The 26,964-nt window shown below is 42.1% G+C and overlaps 1 protein-coding gene across 1 annotated transcript in view; it reads right to left on the bottom strand.

The window, feature by feature from the left end:
* Nucleotides 1-26,964, bottom strand: part of LOC126484700 (glutamate-gated chloride channel-like) — a 129,311-nt gene that overhangs the window by 72,847 nt on the left and 29,500 nt on the right. Inside the window, exon 4 of the mRNA XM_050108299.1 lies at nt 5,586-5,653. Within this exon, the coding sequence (XP_049964256.1) occupies nt 5,586-5,653 (68 nt within the window). The remainder of the gene's footprint in view (nt 1-5,585; nt 5,654-26,964) is intronic.

Raw genomic sequence — 26,964 nt, 5'->3', positions numbered from 1 at the left:
AGAGAGAGAGAGAGAGAGACTAATAACTTTTTTAAAATTTTTATTGCTGTGTAGGCACCTTTGTAGGTAGGGAAAGGTATGCTGTTTTCGTTTAATTATTTATTATTGTGTGTGTGCGTGTGTTTATGGGTTGGTGTTGTCTGATAGTTCTTCATGGGAGGGAACTGAGTTCTGTTGCAGAGGGGCGTATTCATTTATACTATTTCTCCTTCGTCTATGGCTTTTTGTATTTGGTAGTTTCCTTAAATCGTTAGTATTGTGCTGGGATGTTGTTGCACTTGAGAATTTTCGAGCCGGTATTGATGTCTTTTGGGATGCGTTACATGATCATAAGATGTTCAGTCAACATGAATACAGCCGAACAGTTATCACCACCAGCTAGATAATTCTCAACTGCAGTAACAGCCCACCACAAAAATTGATAATTGAAGAAAACTGCCAAATACAGAAGGCCATATCGGAAGGAAAACAAGTAATAAATGAATGTACACAGCTCGCTGCAACGAAAGTATGTTCTCTGTCCACAAAGAACTAGGAGATAAACACACATACACAATAATGGAATATAGCTGAACAAAATTCACAAACCTTCACCTACTTACACACACACACACACACACACACACACACACACACACACACACACACATTGTCAGAGACATACCTCACATAAATTTAAAACTCCCACCAACAACACATTCAACTATTAAAAAAAATGGCTCTAAGCACAATGGGAACTTAACATCTGAGGTCATCAGTCCCTAGAACTTAGAAATACTTAAACCTAACTAACCTAAGGACATCACAAACACCGATGTCCGAGACTGGATACGAACCTGCAACAATAGCGGTCGCGCGGTTCCAGACTGAAGCGCCTAGAACCGCTCGGTCACTGCGGCCGGCCTTCAACCATTCAACTGTCCGTCATCTTGTTTTCGTAGTTTCTAATCAGTGATAGTGAAAGTTACATAGCGCAGTTTTTCACAGTAAAAATAATGGGAAACCATCAATAGTAAGGGGAACATATTACAAATACAGTCACAAACACACACACAATCTTCTACGTAGAATTAAAACTGGGCTGAACCAAAACGTTTCCATTTGTAAAATTTGAAGGCAAATAACTTTTTTACAATAAATTATATGTGATTGTAAGTGACAGACTGCGACAGGAGACCAGCTGTAATGCAAAGCATAAAAAAATCAGGAAAACCCAACACATGTTAACAACAGTTGAATACACAAAACTCTGTCTGTTTCTCAGATTTCTGAACCCTTTCTGAAACTATATATATATATATATTGTGTGTTTGTACATATGGTAAAGGGCATTTTTCCTTTTCAATAGATAGTAAATGTAAGCCCACTGATGACTCTGAAACTCAGTGAAACATGTCTGTGCAATAGAAGGAAAGGAAACGATGGCGCTTCGCTAAACGCGAACACCTCCAGAAAGAAATTAATGTGTAAGCAAACTCGGAAAGAAGAGCTTCAACCTGAAGATGACTTAGGAACGTTGCTCCACTGTAATTTGAAGTACAACAACGTTGACATAATGTCGCACGTCCACTACTAAACACTGCGTGTTCACAACTGACTGGTCGAATGTGCATCTGTGGTTTACAGATGTTAGTTCAAACTGGCACCATAGTTAACGGACTGGCGATGCATATACGCCAGGAGATAAACTGACGGAAATTTTTAGACGGGTGGTGTATGTCTTTTCTCTTGGAATATGTAAGCCCAATGTCTCTTTACTACTGATCTGGGAGTGTTCCTTAATTCTTACGTCAAAATATATGTCAGTAAGGCCAATATAACTTTTTTCACTACTTCAACTTAATATTCTACAGACCCACAGATTTTCCAAACTTATAATTCTATGCAAAAACGGACATAATGTCTGATAGGATAGTCGCAATCAGTGATTTTACAATGTTACTTATAATCCGTCTTGATTTCAAAATGTCTATTCATATGACCGGTTTTGGATCATCTAGAACCATCTTCAGACCTGATATTTCGGTTACAGGAGTAACCCGTCCAAATACAGAAACTTTCACATGCTGCGTCACATGTTCTAGATGAACCGAAACCGGTCATATACATAAACATTTTGCAAAGAAGATGGATTATAAGTAACATTGTTATAATTCTAAATTGTGACACATTTGAGTTTACGTTATCAGGTGTTCTTAATCCCGTAATTCTGGAATTTGTGCTCAGTCCTATTTACGTACTCCATAGGTGAGGTATTTGACCTTATCAAATGAAGGTTGCAAATATGACTTTTCATATGTTTATTTATTTATTTCCTTTTTTTTGCTTATGACTTTCAGGATCTCTCGCTCACACTCGTTTGCATCAACCGCTTTTTCCTCTTCCAGTTGGCATAACGGAAAGCTTATAAATCTGTGGATAACGCACATATAATCACATCAGTACAGATTGAATTACTACGTATTTGAAAAACATGTCAATCAGTTTATTACAAATAAATAATTCTTTCTACCTCAGATTATGTAATGTATTTAGTCTTCCAGTGCAGGCTGCTAAATTTCTTAGCGAAATTCTCCACTAGCAATTTGTTCTCATTGTACTGAATAATTCAGTAGGAAACGTGTCTTCTGTAATAAATGATGTCTTCCTTAACTGCATAACAAAAATAATGCCTGCTGTAATTCCAGATAAAAAATTATCCATAAGCCACTAACATACATACTTCAATTCCGTGAGCTATAAAATGTTAAGGTTATCAGGCAGAGTGCGGACAGTGAGCGATGAAAAAGTGAGAGGATCTATAAATGTCTCAGAAGAAGGAATCTGCTTGTTGCTTCACACAAATCATTCTAACTTAGCCTTATCGAAGCATTCATCTTGCTGTCAACTCAGGGCTTAGTCAACGAGTCGGATTCCTGCAGTCATTCCAGTGTCTATGTTTCATTGCATGACAGATGGACATGCTTGTACTCCGATATTTTAATCTCTAAGCATTCGACTGTGTATCCCTTGTCTGACTTCAGTCTCCAAGCACAAAAGTAACACCGCATCTGAGAGCTAATCGCCGTAGACAAAATACGTCAAGTGCGAGGACAATAATACCAGGTCGGCCGGTGGTGGGCTCTTACCAGGAGGCGCTGGTAAAGCTTTTGGGTTGTGTGGTGGTGATCCGCGGAACTTTTCCGTTCCTAGCGTTCCGTACAGTGCTGCGGTGCTCATCTTCTGAAATGCTCCTCGGTCCACTAAGTTCTGCCTAATCGGCAAGGCTCAGCGGATTGAGCAGCACTTCTCAAGATGTCCAGCGCAGCTCTAGACGAAATGTTAGGAATGGAAAAGTTTTATGGACCACCACCATATACCCTAGCAGATTTTCTAGCAGCTAAGACACCTGCTCATGAAAGCCTGCGTTTTATGGTCTGCCTGGAAGGTTTAGGCCAACTGTGAAGCAGCACAAGAAGGATGGAGTTGAGCTGGCCCAGATCACCGCCTTAGAGCTGCAGGGCATGGGGGGTGAAGACTGCCTACTGTCAATAGGCAGTCACACGTCACAAGACGAAATCGACAGTTTGCGTCAACATTATATCAGCCGCCCACGATTTCACATAACACTGATTCGTCAAGTGAAAGGGACTAAGTGCTTCACCCTCCATCCCCCCTTCGCCCCGTCCCCATCTTATTTGCTCAATTCTGATTCATGCCTACGCCAAGTCAAATTGGCACTGAGACTACATATACAGGGTGAGTCACCTAACGTTACCGCTGGATATATTTCGTAAACCACATCAAATACTGACGAACCGATTCCACAGACCGAACGTGAGGAGAGGGGCTAGTGTAATTTTTTAATACAAATCATACAAAAATGCACGGAAGTATGTTTCTTAACACAAACCTACGTTTTTTTAAATGGAACCACGTTAGTTTTGTTAGCACATCTGAACATATAAACAAATACGTAATCAGTGCCTTTTGTTGAATTGTAAAATGTTAATTACATCCGGAGATATTGTAACCTAAAGTTGACGCTTGAAACCTCCGACGTTCAGTTCTGTGTTATAACAAACAGCTGCAACATACATCGCGCTTCTACAGAATGATCTGCCAACGTTGCTCGAAAATGTCCCACTGGAAACGCGTCGACGTATGTGGTATCAGCATGATGGTGCACTAGGCTGACCCTTGACAGGATGTTCGACGGGCGTTTCATAGGACGTTGAGGACGCATAAATTGGTCAGCCCGTTCTCCTGATCTTACACCTCTGGACTTCTTTCTGTGGGGTACGTTAAAGGAGAATGTGTACCGTGATGTGCCTACAACCCCAGAGGACATGAAACAACGTATTGTGGCAACCTGCGGCGACATTACACCAGATGTACTGCGGCATGTACGACATTCATTACGCCAGAGATTGCAATTGTGTGCAGCAAATGATGGCCACCACATTGAACATCTATTGGCCTGACATGTCGGGAAACACTCTATTCCACTCCGTAATTGAAAACGGAAACCACGTGTGTACGTGTACCTCACCCCTCATGGTAATGTACATGTGCGTCAGTGAAAAAGACCAATGAAAAGGTGTTCGCATGTGGACGTAATGTGCTGTTCCAGTCTCTTCTGTACCTAAGGTCCATCACCGTTCCCTTTGGATCCCTAAGTAATTCGGTGCTCTCCTATACACACGATCGAACAGCGGAGGAGTGGTACTCCAGCGTCAACTTTAGGTTACAATATCTCCGGATGTAATTAACATTTTACAATGCAACAAACAACACTGATTACGTATTTGTTTATATGTTCAGATGTGCTAACAAAACTAACGGGGTTCCATTTAAAAAAACGTAGGTTTGTGATAAAAAACATACTTCTGTGCATTTTTTTATGGTTTGTATTAACCAATTACACTAGCCCCTCTCCTCACGTTCGGTCTGTGGAATCGAGTCGTCAGTATTTGATGTGGTTTACGAAATATATCCAGCGGTAATGTTAGGTGACTCACCCTGTATATTAGTTTTCTACGAATGATAACAGTAAACTGCACACTTCATCCGAACAAGCCTCGACAAGGCCAACTGTACCGACCGGTCGTCGTACCATCCTCGGCCGATAGGCGTTACTGGATGCGTATATGGAAGGACAAATGATCATCAAACAGTTTCCCGGGTGTTGTCAGTCTTCGTGACTGGAGCCGCTACTTCTCCAGCAAATAGCTGCTTAGTTGTACTCACAAGGGCTGAGTGCACCCAGCCGGCCAACAGCGCTAGGCAGACCCAGCCGGTGACCCATCCGAGTGCTAGCCTAGCCCGACAGCTCTTAACTTCGGTTATCTGACTGGAATCGGTGCTACCACAGCGGCAAGGCCTTTGGCGAATGACAGCAATAAACACTCAAGCGCAATTCACTACTTCTTTAGCGTTCAACGTGGATCGACCTTATTAGAAAAATTCAATATCTGAATAAATTTACTATAAGGCAGAAGCTACAACATGCAGCGTCCCACATGAAGGGGCACTAACTAGCTTATAGCATGTAGAGGGCAGAACTAGAGGCAGCAGGCAAAGTACGTTAGTTGTGACGGACTTACCATATGCTGATCATCTATTCTGCTGATGGAGCGTACAAAGATGTTAACTTTTACCACAGTGGGACTCTCTGCAAACGAGAAAACAAAGCAAACAAATAATTATTCAAAAATCAGAAAAAGTGTCTGCCTCAGCTTTTATCTTGCATTTATTACATATTGCTGCAACCAGCATAATACACCTTTAGCTATGGCGACATGTCTTTTTACGCTAAGGAAAAACAACACTTCTGCAAGAATAGATAACACAAATTCACTGTAAGAAAATGTAGTTTAAGATGATTCGAAAGAAGGCCTAAGAAAGCAAGATAGTATCTAACATTCTGCATGGTGTCTGTTGTTCTATGTCGTGTCTCCCTACAACTTTCGCGCAACGACGCTCTGAGCGTGTTTTTTAAGGAATTGACTAGTTTGAACCTGGGACCTGTTGCTGGTAAGGAGACGCCAGACCACACATGACATGTAAAGTTCAGAAGAGTTCAGTGAGACTAGCGATGATATAACCAAATACTTAATGATTTCAGCGTCAGCTCCACTGCACTCCCTGTAAAAGAATCTTAATACTAACTAAATTTAGTGGAAGGGGTTCAAGGCTTTCCTATTTTTAGTTAGCTGGTAAAATAACGTCGAAAAAGCAGTTAAGTTTACCATTGGAAATTTTATTCTACTCACAAAATATTGTTTATAAATTGCACTATTGATAAAAGGAAATATTTTAATACAGGATGATAAAAACAAACTGCGTTCAACAAAAATGTGAACGAATATTCCCTGAATGGGTCTCCAAGTTCTACAATGGATCGAAGGATGAACTATGCCATGTCACATCTATAACCTAGGTTTAAATTAAGTTTCACAAAAGAGAAAACTATCAAAATGGTTTACAGTGACCCTGAATTATCTTTAATTACTTATCTAACTTGTCGTAAATTTCAGTGGCTGATGTGGCTTCTCAATAATTATATAACAGAAAAATCATCGCGTTTCAGATTTTAACTTATGTAGCAAATGTGAATACCATGAGCTTTAATTGACGATCGACACTAGTATTACGCAAAACGGGGGTGTAACAGATGAGACTTCAGCAGTTCTGAGTGAAGCCTTATGCGCTCAAAAATTCAGCATCGCGTGCGTTCATTACCTTGTCGTTGGTTATGCAGCGTCAGAGGGCGGCGGGCGACGCAGCTCCATACAGCTCGCCGTCTCGGAAGCCACTCTCTCCTAACTTCTCCATAGTACAATTTACCGAAGTTGGTTTTAAAAAAAAACTATCTGGCTGTGTTTTCATCCGACCAATCAGGGTCTCAATGTTAACCTTAAGCTCCGCCTACAAAAATTCTGTCTATCCAATGAGAAACGTCATACTTTTCGTGGTGGGGCAATGTTTTTAAAGTTTGCAACGTAACAGAGACGCGAAAAAGTGTCACGCTAAAACTTGCAGCTGGTGTGGCCCTTTTAGTGTTATCGTAAGATCTATACTGTTCTTCTGTAGGGCTCTATCTTTTAACATGGGCTGGGGGGTGGTCCTGGTGGTTAGCTGGCGAGGTGGGTGTCCGTCCCTTATCGTAGGGCCTTCTAGCTTAACACGGTTCTGCTCTCGGCTTCTGTTCTCGTTTCTCCCCTCGGAACTGCGTCTGTCTCACGGTGGGAAGGTATGACATGCATTTAGGCATTCTTGTGTTAGTCTGTGGTATTCCATTTGCTCACTCGTTACTCGTATTACTTTGGTTAATTTAATGTCACGATTTATTCGGAGCTATGTGACATACTACTGGATTTGCTTATCATGTCAGGGTTTTCATGGAAGGTGTTGGATTTGCCTGACACCTTACAAGTAAGTATAGAAAAGAGGGTGTGACAAAGAACACTGTGATGACGTTCTGGAACACTGTAAGCTAAGAAATTGCCTCTAATAGCCAAATGAACAAGACTGTTTTGGACCTTGTGGTTATATTTTCAGATATGTATACCGCACTATGTTCTCATACGAGGTGTGACAATAAATAAGGGACCATGGGCGAAAGATGAAAGACTAGTAGCTATGAAGTGTGTAGCCTTCTCAGTCGAATGCTGCACCTCTGGTATCTGTAGACAAATCTGTGAGGCCGTGGCCTTCATTCGTGTAATCATTGTCATTTTATTTTGCTGGAATGGTAAGTGTGATAACAGAGAAATCAACTGTCGTGAAGTTTCACATAAAACTTGGAAAAAACTTCTACTAACACCAAACTTTTATTAAAAGAAGTGTATGACGCAGACTTTATTATATATGCGAGGTTTTGAGCAGTTCAGGCGCTTCCAAGGTGTATGATTTTACGGTTTTGTCATCCAAAGCTTAGATACGAATCGAAACATTTAGTGTTTTAAAAGTATTAAAATCTCCCTAATAACTTCTGGTAGCAGCATTAGCCGTTAATAGTTTCTTTATTATACGATCACGCACGACCGGTTCCGTAATGATTTCATCGCATTCTGTGGTGGATAACTAACCACTAACTCCGTCCGAACACGCCGAGGAAGGCCCAACGGTACCGACTGGCCGTTCGTCTCTCTCTCAACCGGTATGCATCGCTGGATGTATAGATTGCGGGGCATGTGGCCAGCGCACCACTCTCTCGGCCATTGTAAGGTTTGGTTACTGGAGCCGCCCTTTATGAATGTACAGGGTGATTCAAAAAGAATACTACAACTTTAAAAATGTGTATTTAATGAAAGAAACATAATATAACCTTCTGTTATACATCATTACAAAGAGTATTTAAAAAGGTTTTTTTTTCACTCAAAAACAACTTCAGAGATGTTCAATATGGCCCCCTCCAGACACACGAGCAATATCAACCCGATACTCCAACTCGTTCCACACTCTCTGTAGCATATCAGGCGTAACAGTTTGGACAGCTGCTGTTATTTCTCGTTTCAAATCATCAATGGTGACTGGGAGAGGTGGCCGAAACACCATATCCTTAACATACCCCCATAATAAAAAATCGCAGGGGGTAAGATCAGGGTTTCTTGGAGGCCAGTGATGAAGTGCTCTGTCACGGGCTGCCTGGCGGCCGATCCATCGCCTCCGGTAGTTGACGTTCAGGTAGTTACGGACAGATAAGTGCCAATGTGGTGGCGCTCCATCCTGCTGAAATTGTGGAATTTGCAGCTCTCTGCTAGCTCTGCGAGTCGATTTTCCTGGGCTGCGAACAAATGCTTGCTTGATGCGTGCTACATTTTCATCACTCGTTCTCGGCCGTCCAGAACTTTTCCCTTTGCACAAACACCCATTCTCTGTAAACTGTTTATACCAACGTTTAATACACCACCTATCAGGAGGTTTAACACCATACTTCGTTCGAAATGCACGCTGAACAACTGTCGTCGATTCACTTCTGCCGTACTCAATAACACAAAAAGCTTTCTGTTGAGCGGTCGCCATCTTAGCATCAACTGAGGCTGACGCCTAGTCAACAGCGCCTCAAGCGAACAAATGTACAACTAAATGAAACTTTATAGCTCCCTTAATTCGCCGACAGATAGTGCTTAGCTCTGCCTTTTGTCATTGCAGAGTTTTAAATTCCTAAAGTTGTGGTATTCTTTTTGAATCGCCCTGTAGTTCCTGAATACGTCTCACAAAGGCTGGACGCACCCCGCTGGTCAACAGCGCTCGGCAGACACGGACAGTGATCCATCCAAGTGCAAACTAAGCCTGACAGCGCTGAACTTCGTTGATCTTACAAGAGCCAGTGACACCTCTGCAGCAATGCTGTTAGCCTAATGTGTATAAATCTATGAAAAATATAATGAGAATTTAAAAAATATAAAATGGTAAAAAAGAGGAAATTCACCCAGAGAAGTAGGGAACAAATACCCATATAACTAATCTAAGATTGGGTCACTAAAGATACACAGTCTATTGAATTGCATTCGAACTGTGGGAAGCACTTAAATCCGATGATTATAAAATGAAACAGCCAAAATTTCAGTGGGTAGCAGGCGCAGGCAGTGTACATGAGCACTGGGAGCCGGAAGTATGGACCTGAAAAGTGCATATAAAACCCTGGAAAAAAACTACACAGAATGAATCTGCGTTTGGATAGAAAATTTTAAAGACTTACCAGTGATGAAAAATCAAATGATGACCGCAAAGGCCACAGGGTGGAAACGGGCTATTCCTGAAGTAGGAAGGTCAGGTCACCAAACAGCCTGTTCCACATATTGTTGTTCAAGCTTTCGGCGCGTAAATGGGTCAGAGATAAGCAGTCGAGTATGGAAGTATGCAGCTAGAGGGTGCAAATACGGAGACAGAAGAAACACGATTACGTACCAACCGAAAGTTGGGAACCGTTACAAAATAAAGAGGAGAAAGAAAGTAATTAATATAAAAAAAACGAAGAAGGGAATTACAGAAAGCGCGGTTTGAGATGCTATGATAAAAGTAGAAGTGCTGTGCAAAAAAAGGCCTGTGATAAAACACGAGTAATAGAAAAATTTTACAGAGTGGTTTATAAAAATGGTTAAAACTACAACTAAACCCATTAGGGGAACAAATTAAATGGAAAATAGTATCCGCTCCACAGCTACATTTACGCTGCTTAGAAATCAAAGATATTTGGTGAATGTAAGAAGAAGATGAATACGCTTGATCAAATAATGAAGATGCAGCAGGATTGGACTATGTTACACGTCGAAAATCATGCTAATAAGTGCGTGTGCAGTAACTGTAGATCGTGCGATAAAAGACCAGTCTGTCTTCCGAAGCGCAAGAGGCGAGATGTTCACCTACTCCAGTGCAATCTTCCATGTGTATAATTGGGGAAATGTTGGTGATACATGCAAGCACATCGCTGAGGACTGTATCCATAGCCTCCTACACAATGAGGGTAGAGAAAAGGTAATGGATGACCATGTGGTGGACTTTTTGGGTCATCAGTCTTCTGATTGGTTTAATGCGGCCCGCCACGAATTCCTCTCCTGTGCCAACCTCTTCACCTGAGAGTAGCACTTGCCACCTACGCCCTCAATTATTTGCTGCATGTATTCCATGCTCTGTCTTCCTCTACAATTTTTGCCCTCTACAGCTCCCTCTAGTACCATGGAAGTCATTCCCTGATGTCTTAATATATGTCCTGTCATCCTGTCCCTTTTCCTTATCAGTGTTTTCCACATATTCCTCTCCTCTCTGATTCTGCACAGAACCGCCTGAACCCTTGCCTTATCAGTCTATCTAATTTTCAACATTAGTCTGTAGCACCACATCACAAAATCTTCGATTCTCTTCTGTTCTGGTTTTCCCACAGCCCATGTTTCACTACCATACAATGCTGTACTCCATACGTACCCTCTCAGAAATTTCTTCCTCAAATTAAGATTTGTATTTGATACTACTAGACTCCTATACACCAGGAGTACCTTTTTTGCCATTGCTAGTCTGCATTTGATGTCCTCCTTGCTTCGTCCATCAAAGGCTATTTTACTGCTCAGATAACAGAATTCCTTAACTTCATCTACTTCGTGACCATCAATCTTGATTTTAAGTTTCTTGTTGCTCTCATTTCTCCTACGTCTCATTACTTTCGTCTTTCTTCGATTTACTCTCAATTCATATTCTGTAGTCATTAGATTGTTCATTGCATTCAGCAAATCATGTAATTCTTCTTCACTTTCACCGAGATAGTAATGTCATCAGCGAATTGTATCATTGATATCTTTTCACCTTGAATTTTAATTCCACTCCTGAACCTTTTTTTTTTTTTTTTTTTTTAATTCCGTCGTTGCTTCTTCGATGCACACATTGAACTGTAGGGGCAAAAGACTATATTCCTGTGTTACGTCTCTTTTATCCGAGCACTCTGTTCTTGGTTGTAGACTCTTATTATTCCCTCTTGGCTCTTGTACATATTGTTTATTTCTCGTCTCTCCCAATAGCTTACCCTAATTTTTCTCAGAATTTCGAACATCCTCCACCATTTTACATTGTCGAACGCTTTTTCCAGGCCGACAAATCCTATGAACGTGTCTTGATTTTTCTTTAGTCTTGCTTCCATTATCAACTGCAATGTCAAATTGCCTAAAGCCGAACTGATCGTCATGTAGCACATCCTTAATTTTCCTTTCCATTCTTCTGTATATTATTATTGTCAGCTACTGTGATGCATGAGCTGTTACGCTGGTTGTGCGATAATTCCCGCACTTGTCAGCTCTTGCAGTCTTCAAAATTGTGTGGATAATATTTTTCCGAAAGTCAGATGGTATGTCAGCAGACACATACATTCTATACAGCAACGTGAATAGTCGTTTTGTTGCCACTTTCCCCAATGGTTTTAGAAATTCTGATGGAATGTTATCTATCCCTTCTGCCTTATTTGATCTTAAGTCCTCCAAAGCTCTTCTAAATTCCGATTCTAATACTGGATCCCCTATCTCTTCTAAATCGACTCCTGTTTCTTCTTCTGTCCCATCAGACAAATCGTCACCTCATAGAGGCTTCCAGTGTATTCTTTCCACCTATCCGCTCTCTCCTCTGCATTTAACAGTGGAATTCCCGTTGCACTCTTAATGTTACCACCCTTCCTTTCAATGTCGCCAAAGGTTGTTTTGGCTTTCCTGTATGCTGAATCTGTTCTTCCGACAACAATTTCTTTTTCGATTTCTTCACTTTTTCATGCAGCCATTTCCTCTTAGCATCCCCGCCCTTCCTATTTATATCATTTCTCAGCGACTTGTGTTTCTATGTTCCTTAGTTTCCCTAACAGTTTTGTACTTCCTTCCTCCATCGATCAACTGAAGTACCTATGGTTTCTTCGCCATTACCTTCTTTATACCTATGTTTTCCTTTCCAACTCCTGTGATGGCCCTTTTTAGAGATTTCCATTCCTCTTCAACTGTACTGCCTACTGAGCCATTCCTTATTACTGTATCTATAGCCTTAGAGAACTTCAACTGTATCTCTTCATTCCTTAATACTTCGGTATCCCACTTCTTTGCGTATTGATTCTTCCTCACTAATGTCTTAACTGTAGCCTGTTCTTCATCACTACTGTATTGCTATCTGAGTCTATATCTGCTCCTGGGTACGCCTTACAATCCAGTATCTGATTTCGAAATCTCTGCCTGACCATAATGTAATGTAACCGAGTGCGACTGCTACGGTCGCAGGTTCGAATCCTGCCTCGGGCATGGATGTGTGTGATGTTTTTAGGTTAGTTAGGTTTAAGTAGTTCTAAGTTCTAGGGGACTGATGACCACAGATGTTAAGTCCCATAGTGCTCAGAGCCATTTGAACCATTTTTAATGTAACCGAAATCTTCCTGAATCACCCGGCCTCTTCCAGGTATACCTCCTCCTCCTGTGATTCTTGAAGAGAGTAATCGCTACTGCTAGCTGAAATTTATTGCAGGACTATCTCATTCCTTGTCCCAAGCCCATATTCTCCTGTAACCTTTTCTTCTAAACTTTTCCCAACAATTGCATTCCAGTCCCCCTTTACGTACTGTATTAACCTTTGTATATCCTCATATACTTTCTCAATCTCTTCATCTTCAGCTTGCGACGTCGGCATGTGTACCTGAACTATCGTGGTTTGCTGTCGATTCTGATAAGAACAACTCTATCTTCCTATTCATAACGAAACCTACTGCCGTTATACCATTTTCTGCCACTGTTAATATGACTCTATACTCATCTGACCAGAAATCCTTGTCTTCTTTCCATTTCACATTACTGACGCCTACTATATCTAGATTGAGCCTTTGCATTTCCCTTTCCAGATTTTCTAGTTTCCCTACCATGCTCTGACATTCCATGCCTCGACTCGTAGAACGCTGATTATTCAATCTTTTTCTTATCGTCACTTCCCTCTTGGGCAGTCCCCTCCCAGGGATCCGAATGGGGGACTATTCCGGAATCTTTTGTCAATGGAGAAATCATCATTACACTATTTCAATTTAGGCCACACATCCTGTGGATGCACGTTATGTGTCTTTAATGCAGTAGATTCCGTAGCCATCTGCTTCATTACGCCGTTGATCATTGCTGATTCTTCCGCCTTTATGGGCATTTTCCCACCCCCAGGACAAGAGAGTGCCCTGAACCGACGTCCACCCCTCCGCCCTCTTTGACAAAGCCGTTGGCAGAATAAGGGTGACTTCTTATGCCTAAAGTCTTCGGCCGCCAATGCTAATATTTTAATCAAAATTTCAGCAGTGGCGGGATTCGAACCTGGGATCAAGGATGTTTTGAATATTTTACCACATATAATGTCAGTGCTGCGGGATGGCGTGAAGATGCATTTCAGTATTCACGCAGAAGAATGCTTGTGCTGTAAACGATTACCTATTTCTAAATTGTCTAATATCCCTCATCTACTTCAGTTTACTCCGCAATGAACCATAGATGTTCACCTTAAAGTTTGGAGAGCAACTGGCCTAGTTCGTAACACCCCCACCAGAGAGGGGAAAAAAGGGCGGAAACCAATATAACCTTGAATCTGGGCACGCGATAGGCTTCAGCCAATAGGATGACAGTATCTGGTGATGTCATCTGAAGTGATATAGGGCAGGCTCAGCAGCTCTGCGGCTTCAGTCTCACTCAGTCAGCCTGCTGCAGCAGCAGCAGAAGAAGAACCGTGAAGTGTCAGCAGCAGCCAGATCGAGCACACATACGCAGAATAGGAAGACATGGAAAAGTAAGTATTGCATATCACATCTTTGTCTGTAGTTAGCATTATTATTACTATTGACTGTTTTCATGTGTTGGTCTGTATGTAACGCTTCACCTCCACTTTGTTCAGCAGTAGCCTTCGACATGTCGAGGCCTGCAGGGTTGAAAACCAATATGTCGACCTCTGCCACATCCAGACCTGCAACAACCTACCGCCATCTTGTTCAGACCTGCACTGAGCTCTAGACGTGTAGCCGGCCGGTGTGGCCGTGCGGTTCTAGGCGCTTCAGTTTGGATCCTCGTGACCGCTACGGTCGCAGGTTCGAATCCTGCCTGGGGAATGGATGTGTGTGATGTCATTAGGCTAGTTAGGTTTAAGTAGTTCTGACTTCTAGGGGACTGATGACCACACATGCGAAGTCCCATAGTACTCAGAGCCAATTGAACCATTTTTTTCTGGACCTGTGGCAGCAACAAACTCCAGCATGTCTGAGCCTTTAGCGACCAAATGGGATCCTGTAGCACACATAGTCCACTGCAGTCAGGCAGCAGTAGGTGGCCGAGACACAAGCGGCAACAGGGAAGTAACCGATATTGTGACTTTTACGAGTTCCTAACCAGGAGCGAGTTTTATAATATCATCTGTGTGCTTTAATACACTACTGGCCACTAAAATTGCTACACCACGAAGATGACGTGCTACAGACGCGAAATTTAACCGACAGAAAGAAGATGCTGTGATATGCAAGTGATTAGCTTTTAAGAGCATTCACACAAGGTTGGCGCCGGTGGCGACACCTACAACGTGCTGACATGACGGAAGTTTCCAACCGATTTCTCATACACAAACAGCAGTTGACCGGCGTTGCCTGGTGAAACGTTGTTCTGATGCCTCGTGTAAGGAGGAGAAATGCGTACCATCACGTTTCCACCTTTGATAATGGTCGGATTGTAGCCTATCGCGATTGTGGTATATCGTATAGCGACATTGCTGCTCGCGTTGGTCAAGAGCCAATGGCTGTTACCAGAATATGGAATCGGTGGGTTCAGGAGAGTTCAGGAGGGTAATACCGAACGCGATGCTGGATCCCAACGGCCTCGTATCACTAGCAGTCGAGATGACAGGCACCTTATCCGCATGGCTGTAACGGATCGTGCAGCCACGTCTCGATCCCTCAGTCAACAGATGGGGACGTTTGCAAGACAACAACCATCTGCACGAACAGTTCGACGACGGTTGCAGCAGCTAGGACTATCTGCTTGGAGACCATGGCTGCGGTTACCCTTGACGCTGCATCAGACAGGAGCGCCTGCGATGGTGTATTCAACGACGAACCTGGGTGCACAATGCCATAAACGTCATTTTTTCGGATGAATCCAGTTTCAGTTTACAGCATCATGATGGTCGCATCCGGGTTTGGCGACATAGCGGTAAACGCGCATTGGAAGCGTGTATTCGGCACCGCCATACTGGCGTATCACCCGGCATGATGGTATGGGGTGGTTACACGTCTCGGTCATCTCTTGTTGGCATTGACGGCACTTTGAACAGTGGACTTTACATTTCAGATGAGTTACGACCCGTGGCTCTACCCTTCATTCGATCTCTGCGAAACCCTACATTTCAGCAGGATAATGCACGACCGTATGTTGCAGGTCCTGTACGGGCCTTTCTGGATACAGAAAATGTTGGACTGCTGCCCTGGCCAGCACATTCTCCAGATCTATCATCAATTGAAAACGTCTGGTCAGTGGTGGCCGAGCAATTGGCTCGTCACAATACGCCAGTCACTACTCTTGATGAACTGTGGTATCGTGTTGAAGCTGCATGGGCAGCTGTACCTGTACACGCCAACCGAGCATCCAGGCGTATCAAGGCCGTTATTAAGGCCAGAGGTGGTTGTTCTGGGTACTGATTTCTCAGGATCTATGCACCCAAATTGCCTGAATATGTAATCACATGTCAGTTCTAGTATAATATATTTGTCCAATGAATACCCGTTTATCATCTGCATTTCGTCTTGGTGTGCAATTTTAATGGCCAGTTGTGTAGTTTACTTTCTTGAGTTTCTGCGTGTTACTTTAATATCTAATAACCACAGTTCTCGCTTTTTCGTTTGCGCATGAAAGTAAACCGATTTTGTGGCATAGAAGTTCTTAATCAGAGGCAAATTATTTAGTTTCACCCGAGTGCAACGGCAGTTTGGTTTTTGAATCTTTGCGTTAGTTTTCCACGGTCTTTAGTGTGGACAGGGACTGCGATTATTGTGTGCGGATGCGAGCCGAGTTGGTGACTTTTCGCTCTCAACTTCACACTGTGATGGCTTCGGTTACATAGCTTGAGGCTGTAGTGGATGGGCACTACTGTTGTGGGCCGGTCGTGAGTATCCAACAGACGTCCAGCTAGTCTGAATCCTCCGATCGCTCCTCACCAGTGGCCAGTACCAGTTACTACTCGCACTGCGGTTGACCCCTCACCTGTGGTCGAGTGGGAGTTCGCCCTGGGGCGTAGCAGGCGGCAAAAGACTTCCCAGGAGGCCGCAAGTATGGTCTCCCCGGTTTGTCTGACGAACAGTTTCCAGGTGATGTCTGTGGCTGACTGTCGCTGATCGAGATCCTGTCGCCTGTCCTGTTTCAGAGGAAACCTTTCAACCTGCAAGATCCAGACAATCACAGAAGGTGGGATTATTGATAGTTGGGAGCTCCAATGTTAGGTGATCTATGGGGCCCTCTAGGGACATGGTTGCCAAGAAGGGAAAAGAAAACCAATGTGCACTGTGTATGCATATCGGGTGGAGTCATTCCAGATGAGGAACGGGTGCTCCCAGATGCCATGAAGAGCACAGAGTGCAGCCAACTGCAGGTGGTTGCTCACATCGGTACGAATGATGTGTGTCACTTTGGATCAGAAGAGATGCTCTCTGGTTTCGAGCGGCTAACAGAAGTGGTTAAGTCTGCCAGTCTTGCTTCCAAGATGAAAGCAGAGCTGACCATCTGTAGCATAGTCGACAGGACCGATTGCGGACCTCTGGTACAGAGTTGAGTGTGTGGTCTGAACCACGACCGTGTAGGCTGCAAATTCCTCGACTTGCGCCAAAGGGTGGTTGGGTTTCGGGTTCCGTTGAATAGGTCAGGTGTTTACTATAAGCAGTATTCTAAAAAAGGACAGACAGGAGTAGTGTAGGCAGTCTCCTTAGTAGGTCTGTTACTTTTCTAAGTGTACTGCCAATAAAAATCAGTCTATGGTTAGCTCTCCCCACAACATTTTCTATGTGTTCCTTCCAATTTAAGTTGTTCGCAATTGTAATTCCTAGGTATTTAGTTGAATTTATGGCCTTTAGAGTTGACTGATATATCGTGTAACCGAAGTTTAAAGAATTCCTTTTAGCACTCTCGTGGATGACCTCACAGCTTTCGTTATTTAGGATCAACTGCCTATTTTCACACTATTCAGATATCTTTTCTAAATCGTTTTGCAATTTGTTTTGATCTTCTGATGACTTTATTAGTCGATAAACGACATCAAAGGGCCTATAACAATACATTGGGGAACGCCAGAAATCGCTTCTGTTTAATTCGATGGCTTTCCGTCAATTACTAGGAACTTCTGTGACAGGAAATCACAAATCCAATCACATAACTGAGACGATATTCCATAGGCAAGCAGTTTCACTACAAGCCGCTTGTGTGGTATAGCGTATCTTTGTGCGTGTGCGCAGAGCCAGAAAGAAACAAGTTAAATGTGGATGTGAAAACCAGAGTTTTGAGGTACCCATCGATTTGAAGGAGATATGCGCGAAATTTATTGCATATCAAAAAACTTTATTTGGAAAATATTGTTTACGTGCAAAGAAAATAGAAAAACAGCCTGAAGATTTTTTTTAAATACTGCATCCGATGTACGATATTTAAATAAATAATGTGTACATAGAATCTCAAGCTCCGTTTGTGTTTTATTTATTACCTCTCTCATTATAGTCCAAGTATTGCACTTACTAATATCGTTATTTTCAATTCTGCGCCCATAATCATGCAGTAGCCGACAATTGCTCCCTAACATTTCCTCGCCAGTCAGTGATAAAATGAATGACGAAGTTACTCTTCATGGGTAAAATATATAGCTGAATTCTCTGTGTAGATAATATAGCTGAGTTGGTTAAGTGATGCAGCTGTAGTGGCTACACATACAGTTACCATTCTTACAAATGTGTCTTTCTATATATGCCCACTACTTGTCGATATCATGGCAGGGTGAGTGAAACATCCTCGTCACAAGGACTTTGTTGTTGGTGACTGGTCCTGTGAAAATTCAAAACAAGACCTGAAGAAGAAGAAGAAGAAGAAGAAGAATGGAACACTCCTTCCTGATAACATACGAACAGTTACTGTAGGTTCATCCGATTATGGCAAGACTAATGTCCTTATGATGCTGTGAACACACGTAGATGGAATCCAATTTGAATATGTTTGTGTATTTTCAAAAACACTGTTTCAGGCCAAAAAAGGGGCTCTGAGCACTATGGGACTTAACATCTATGGTCATCAGTCCCCTAGAACTTAGAACTACTTAAACCTAACTAACCTAAGGACAGCACACAACACCCAGCCATCACGAGGCAGAGGAAATCCCTAACCCCGCCGGGAATCGAACCCGGGAACCCGGGCGTGGGAAGCGAGAACGCTACCGCACGACCACGAGATGCGGGCTATTTCAGGCCAAGTATCAGCTATTACAGGAGATACTGCGCAGTGTAAAATGCGTTACACGCACGACATTCAATGAAAGTGGTGTTATCCTGCCACCTGAAAAGTAAAAGCAAACACCGTATTCATATTGGACGATGTTGCTGTGGAGAACAAAGTCCAAATTCTAAAATACTTCTGTTTCGGTCGTCATATGGGTGCCGATGTATTTTATCTAAGCCAAACGTACTCCAAAATATGTAAACCTGAATACATCTACATCTATACTCCGCGAGCCACCTTACGGTGTGTGGCGGAGGGTACTTATTGTATATAGCCTTCAAACGAGATAATCTGCATTTAAAACACTTTTACCAAGCACATGTAGGAACTGACAAGTTCTTCAATGATTTTGTAAATATATGTGCCGATTGCTGGAATCATTCGCAGTATTGCTTTCTCGTTATTGATAAAACAAGAAAATTGAACGATGGTAGGTACAGGCGAAACTTCCAAGAATTTCTGTGTATATAGCTCGGTAAGAGACTTGACTATATCAGTGTAGGCCGCACAATGGGCATATTAGCGTACATGTCTAGCTCTCAACCCGAGAGAATGAGTGTACATAGACAGAACATTGGCTTGTACATGGATGCGAAATTTCAGGCTACTGTGTATAAAGTTGGAGGTATACGCAAGGTTTTAGAGAAATACGAGTATTAGCAGACTCTTCTGAGAATGATCAGATCATTAAATGAGTTAGTTAATGAAATCGATAAGAAAGTAACCGACTTAACTGGAAAGGTTGAGGCTATTGAGGGGAAAATAGATGTACAGGTCGTTGTTGTTGAGACGGAGGAGCAGGTACATAATAAGAGGAAGAAGAGCGGATATATAAAGTCTCACGTTGCAGAGACATCTGATTAGTATGCACCGAGATGTCAACGAAGCGAAAGTCATTCAGAGGCAGAAAGCCGTTTGGAGAGAAATTACGGTTACTAAGGTTAGGTCGTATGGATCGACAGCAAACACTAAAAGAGACCTTTAAGCAACGATGGTGTTGCCATTGGCAAATTCACCCGTCACTTCCTGGCCAGGTAGACAGGACATTTGGCGTTAGCAGGGGAAGATCGTTCATGCTGGGTACACAGCCTATAAATGAAACTGATGACACAATATAGGTTGTTGATAGGTGGTTTGAAAGAACACCTGGCTTAATGAATCTTACTTCCCTAAGACCCACGAAAAACCCCATAAATTATTCAGTTAATGATAGGGAAATGTACCGTGAAATACCACATTTGATTGATGTACGTAAGGTCGCAGAAAACCAGAGCAACAAGAAGTATAAAATCATTATAAAACCAATACTTGATGATGAAAATAGCAACAACAACAGCAGCAGCAGCGGTGATGATATTGATATTGAGCATAAAGCAGTGAACAATCGAATCCCGCAGTATATATATCATGACGACCTCAATGCGCTAATAGATCGACTGTGTCGGCTCATGGCATCAGCTGCTGCAGGTAATACGGCTCATTCGAATGAGGTTGTTTCAATAATCTAGGAGCTTAGAGGGAGAAGCATCATCGAATAAGTATGGAGACAGTAATGATTAGAGATTTGGATAACTTATCGTAGGATGATCTTGTAGATATGAACGAATATTCAAACGAGAATAATGGTTTCTGGTATGTTTTAATGGTTACTGATACACACTCCAAATTTGCCTGGGCATTACTTGCTAAAACGAAAGGCCGGCCGAAGTGGCCGTGCGGTTAAAGGCGCTGCAGTCTGGAACCGCGAGGCCGCTACGGTCGCAGGTTCGAATCCTGCCTCGGGCATGGATGTTTGTGATGTCCTTAGGTTAGTTAGGTTTAACTAGTTCTAAGTTCTAGGGGACTAATGACCTCAGCAGTTGAGTCCCATAGTGCTCAGAGCCATTTGAACCATTTTTTTGCTAAAACGAAAACGGGGAGAAGTGTTGGGAATGTGTTTGAGCGTTTCCTGTAGACAGGAATGACCTCCAAACCGATCACGGTGGAGAGTTTCAGGACTGCGATGCATCGGTATGGAAAACATCACTACTCTACGTTCACCCACCTGAAGGCGAGTACCGTGGAACTTCTGAACAGAACAATAAAAGGTCAAATGTGGATGCATTTTAATCTTCGTGGATCATGAAAATGGACAAATATCCTCCCAGAAATAATTGCTCTGTATAACGGAACCAAGAATAGCACAATAAAAATGAGACCAATCGATGCTCGTGATAATCTACTCATGGATACAGCGTACTATCGTATCATGTTTCTCTTGACGTTTACAAAGGACAGAAGAAGAAGAAGAAGAAGAAGACTGCATAAGGAAGAGCTTTAAACATTCCTTCATCAGTTGAGGTTCAGGTGCAATTTCGTACACTTTGATTTAAGAAAAAATATCATCTGTATTACGTGCAAACTACTTCCTCCCAATTGATTTGAGCATTGGTGAATAAAGTATCGCATTGATTGGACTGAAGACGGGCAACAGCAATCAAACATCACCGAGGCTAATAACGAACTACATCTGGACATTACTGGTGAAAAAGACATTGTAGGAATAGAATCTGGTGCAAACGACATCGACGATTTAAACGATGTTTTAAAACATTCTGGAAAAGGCATTGAGCTACGTGCAAACATCAATACACTTAAATCTGAAACTAGGACTGTGAATGCAACGATTGGCTTTAACAAGAGAGTTTCAATGGGGCCCTACTGGGTTTCACAAACGGACAGGTTTTGAAGAAGTATCCTAGTAAATTTTACAAGTCAGATCAGACTGTGGACATACACTCTGTCAGCACAATCCGAGTCCAGTGTAACATTGCAACTAACTCCTATCTCAACGACAGTCTCATTAATACTATTTACGGATTCTTCTCCTCAGTTGCAACAGGATATAAGATTGCTGAGACTCCCACCAATGCAATATACCTTCCAATGACAATTCAGGCATTGGATTATTTGGAGTTGCGTATTGTAGACCAGACTAATCAACTGTTTGACTTTCGTGGTGATGAAATCATTGCATGAGTACATCTAAGGCGGGATGGGCGTACGGTATAAAAAAAAAATGGCTCGGAGCACTGTGGGACTCAACTGCTGAGGTCATTAGTCCCCTAGAACTTAGAACTAGTTAAACCTAACTAACCTAAGGACATCACAAACATCCATGCCCGAGGCAGGATTCGAACCTGCGACCGTAGCGGTCTTGCATTTCCAGACTGCAGCGCCTTTAACCGCACGGCCACTTCGGCCGGCGCGTACGGTATAAAACCAGTGCACGCAGTCCAGAGCACGCCACTTTGCTGCCGAACTACGAAGTGATAACGCATGGGAAACCTTAAGTCAATTGGCTTGAAACCTCGCAATGACATCTTCACTCAGTATAACCAGTCAGTAGAGTATGATGAGAAAATTATACCTCAGGAATACTTCTCTCATAAAGCTGATGCTTCAACCACATTTAACAAGAATGATAAAATTAGGATTGTCATCCAGCACCAAGACGCACTGCCGCTAGCATGCAAGAGTTTCATATATTTGGAGGGGCCACTCAAGAAAGCCGAATGAAGTGGTACAGTGGAATCCAAGCTTACACGTAACGCTGTAACATTCCTGTTTCAAGAGATACGCTATGAAATCAGTTGGCTTGAGATCGACCGTACACGCTATGTCGGCATGACATCAACCCTTAAAACATCTATGCATCTATGCATCACCCACGGATCTGAATGGTTTAGAAAATGCAGGATGGTTCATAGATGATCCAGTGGATAGAACAGTTGCAGAGTACAAACGATTTAGTGCAGACATACCTCGAGAACTGCTTATGGGCTACTTTGAGGGCGTGAAGCAGATTGTTATGAATGCTAAATAGGAACTCATTCTGGTACGGAGTGTGACGTATAATAACTCATACATTCAAGGAGCTCTAGAGGAGAACATGTTCACAATCAACAAGATAATAATTATGGAAAATGCCTCACATCAGTGTATCACACAAGCAGCGTTTGAAGCTTTTAAAAGTTATGAATTGCGGTACATATCTGTCATTAACATTCCACTCTTTGGAGGTTTTCGAGTACCGTGCGCAACCGACTGAAAGCAGACAAACATGCGTTATTAAAACCTCTTCGCAGCTAGAGATACCTAGGTTCATCATACTTTCGTTTCAGACTGGTAGAAGAGGGAATATAGCCAATAATTCGACTGTATTCGACAACTGAAAGTTAACTGATGTCAGAATCTATCTGAATTCAGATTTCTACCAATACAACATTTTACACCTGCAGTGGGATGAAAATGTGTGGAGTCTCGTATTTGACATGTATGCGAGGTTTCGTGCTTCTTACTATGAAAGTGCTGAAGAAGAAGAACGAGGGTGTCTACCCAGACCGCGGAAATTCAAGGAGCTGTCACCGATCATCGTAACAGACTGCACGAAGCAGGTCGACATAATTATGACTGGACCTATAGATGTACGAATTAAATTCGAATCTTCAGCAAATTTCTGGGGATACATTGCAGCGTATGCTCTAGTTGTACATGACCGTGTGATTTACTACTGCCCGCCCACCGGTATTGTGCAACGAGTTGTATAAATGAACAGGTGCTGCGCCATATCCAGAGCATTTCACAATGGCGCCTCAAGGTGTGAACATCATTGCAGACACTCAGGGTTTTTGTGATGATGAGCGTAGACAGTTTATGCTTAAAGATGTTTCATTCATAGAATACACAGAAATGCCGGAATCTCAGCAAACATCGCATCATCGAGGTCTTTCAAGGACGTGAGAGTTCAAAGTGGCTAACACATTTCTGCCACGGAATTCAGAGGGATGTTTCTGGCATGCCGTATAAAGATATGGTGACATCGCATCGATTATTTGACCACACGGATACCATCATCTATGTGAAGAGGAAGGAGAAGATCTCATGGATGCGTCAAATTTTCAAGTTTGCTGCTATTCAATACCTGGAATTCTACCAGTGTCCTGCTCTCCATCGACGCAACAAGAAGATGTTTCTGTGTCTGCTTATGAAAATGTAAAATTACTTTAAAGTTATATGAGAAATAAATGAATTTTTACCTCATAATATGTGTGTGATTTCTCTTCGCCTTGTTCCCGTTTTGATAGTACACAGTTTCGTGCCGATATTATGTTCTGTGATATAATTTTATGCATGTTGATTGTATGCCTTTGAAAGTGGACGTAGTCAACGTGCCTCCCACTCCCATAGCCCAATATGTGCTGCACAGTAGACGTAATTCCATACAACCATTCTATATATTTTGTTATTCTCTGTCTTAAACTTCACCTCCTCAATAGCAGTCATCTTAGAAAAACTGTCATTTGTGTCCTGCACAGCCTTTGTATACACATAAACAATGCAATAGGGGATAGGTTTCTTGTAAATAACAACATCAAAAAGGTATGGTAACGAAATTTTTTTTAGTTCACACACATACGAAATAGTTATTGAGATAATAATCCAGTTCTTGACATAACAGCTCAGTTCTTGACGTACAATATAGTTCTTGAGGTACTATCTGACTCTGCTATTCCAATGCAGAGATACTTTTAACTTCATAGTACAACAGTAACACTGGTTGAGAATTTTTTTTACAATTTTTTTCCAGTAGAACTGGACGAGAATGTTTGCAGTTTTTCCAGATATATAAATCTACGTCAAAAACTAATGTAGAGATACTTCTTTCTTTAACATTAAAACTAAATTACACAGTCCCAGTAACATGCCTTTTACAACAATACTGATGGACATGTACACATAGAAACTAATTTCCACAGTCCCAATAGCAAAGGTTTTTGCATAAGAATTATAATGTACTGTGAGGTATATGGAAATATACACTCAAAAACTAATTTACCTTGGATGGCTAGTGGCAGGTGAAAACTTAAAAATTATTCTATTTACAAGACTCACATGTTTTGTAGATATACATATCTACAGACTGCACATACATTGCGTATGAATAAATAAATATACAAATATTTCTTTCTGTTTATGATTTTTAATAAATATAAATATTTTTTGTTTATTCTTTTTTAAATTCTTTTACTTTTTCCTTTTTTCACATGCTTTCCTTTTTTCACATGCATGGTGTGCATACATATACACTTTTTTTATTATTTATCTTTTCTATCCACACATGGTGTGTGTGTGCGTGTCTCTCTGTCTCTTTCTCTGCAGCACCATGAACACCGCTGTACAGGCACCGCAAACAGTCTTCGATAGAGTCTCGATACAATATGACGTACACCCTCAGCCCGCCTTCCACAGCGCGATACGCATATATTTGTGATAGCAGATCTACAAACTTCACAATCAGTAATCCATTCGTCTCGCCCTTCATTAGGCCGATAATCTTCTTGTTCTGTGGAACAATACCGTAAGGATTATAAGGCATGTACGAGAATGTGTATTACTTCATATTGATCACAGTTCTTCGCTTAATAGGTGAAGCTATCTGTATCAATATAAGGTAATTTAGGGTCTGCGAAATGAGTTTTCGCAAACTCATAATGAAAGCGGTACATGTGGAGTTTGGATAGGTCTAGTATGCACGTCCCCACATAAATAGGTTTCGTAAACTCTACTGCCATCCTCACCAACTCCAGAGCAACAAAGTTGTTATTGAATATGGCGACCCGCTTAAAATTTGGTCTGGCAATGCATTTTCTTACGCCAAAACGTCCATCCCGTTTGGTTCTAATTATAATTTCACGTTGTTCCCAGAAATTCTCCATTGTTTTGCCGAAAATTGAATTATTTATCAATTTATAAAAATCTTTCACAGAGTCACACGTCACGGAAGCTCTCTGTCACATATTCAAATCAATATACTCCTTCAACCAGAGGGACTACTTGAAGGAGATAGCCCAGGTCATCCAAAACCAGTTCCATCCCCAAGCTGAGACGTTGCTGGAGATTACGATAATGAATAACGTATCTCCGCTTATTCGCCAGCATTGTCATCAGTTTTGGGGTGGTGCCTCCTCACAGAACTAGTTTCTCTGGACACAGCGATAAATCAGCGTGCGCATTGTGCAAACTAATAGGGTATGTGAGTTCTGTGTCCACTACATATCCTACATCAGAATTAGCTGCCATACCCCATGATTTTCCACCTAATCCCTTGCATTAATCTTTGGGCACCCATCGAACCTCACCCATCGGCAGTGATTGCTGCATGGTGTGCCCGTATAAGTTATTTACATTCCAGTACATTGAGTGACTCGAATCAAGTGATACACTGAACGTCTCTCCCACACGTGGGTTATTCGCCTTTGCATGCCCGTGGACACATTGCATTGATCCCCCACAGTTCCCTCGCTCAAAGAAAAAACCATGTCAGCATCAGTCAATAATTCGATGCTGCTCTTCGTTTTCTTGAGCGTTGTATCCCGAGACAACCCTGGTGCCATGTAATAAAAGCGGGATCCAGAGAATATGTCTTCATGCATGGATTCCGGGATTTCTCGAAAATGTCCGCAAGCAAGGGCATGTCTGTGACCACGTAAATCCATGTGTACTCTCCTAAAGTGGAGATGTTGAATACCCACGACACAGTCGCGGCATGCTCATACTCTGCATGTGTTATGGCATCACCTGTGAGCTTTCTGGAGAACGTAGTTACGTCGGGTAGCCTGGTTTCATTGAGTTATCCTTACTGTCCACATACTTGTGTGGGTAAACCGCTTTCGTAGTCAAAAGCTGAAACTTTTCCTCGTCGAGAAACGCAGCTCGAGTGATATGCATATCCCCCCCCGAGATAGGGTTTCATGGGTTTCTGGAGTGGCGCCTGCATGAAACGTGGGGTGTAATTTTTGGCGTCATTCGTTTGGAGAATGAAATGTATTTCTCGACACTCTCAGGTGTCATACCCACTTAAGTTACAGAAGAAAACGGGTATGTGCCTTTGTAATCGGTACTTCAAATTGCAAGTATTGTGAGCTGTTCAATGGAACTTCCCTGT

Source organism: Schistocerca serialis, chromosome 1 (assembly GCF_023864345.2).
Source record: "Schistocerca serialis cubense isolate TAMUIC-IGC-003099 chromosome 1, iqSchSeri2.2, whole genome shotgun sequence".
NCBI lineage: Eukaryota > Metazoa > Arthropoda > Insecta > Orthoptera > Acrididae > Schistocerca > Schistocerca serialis.
The sequence above is the reverse complement of the archived record's forward strand: the minus strand, read 5'-3'. Positions and strand labels throughout refer to the sequence as shown.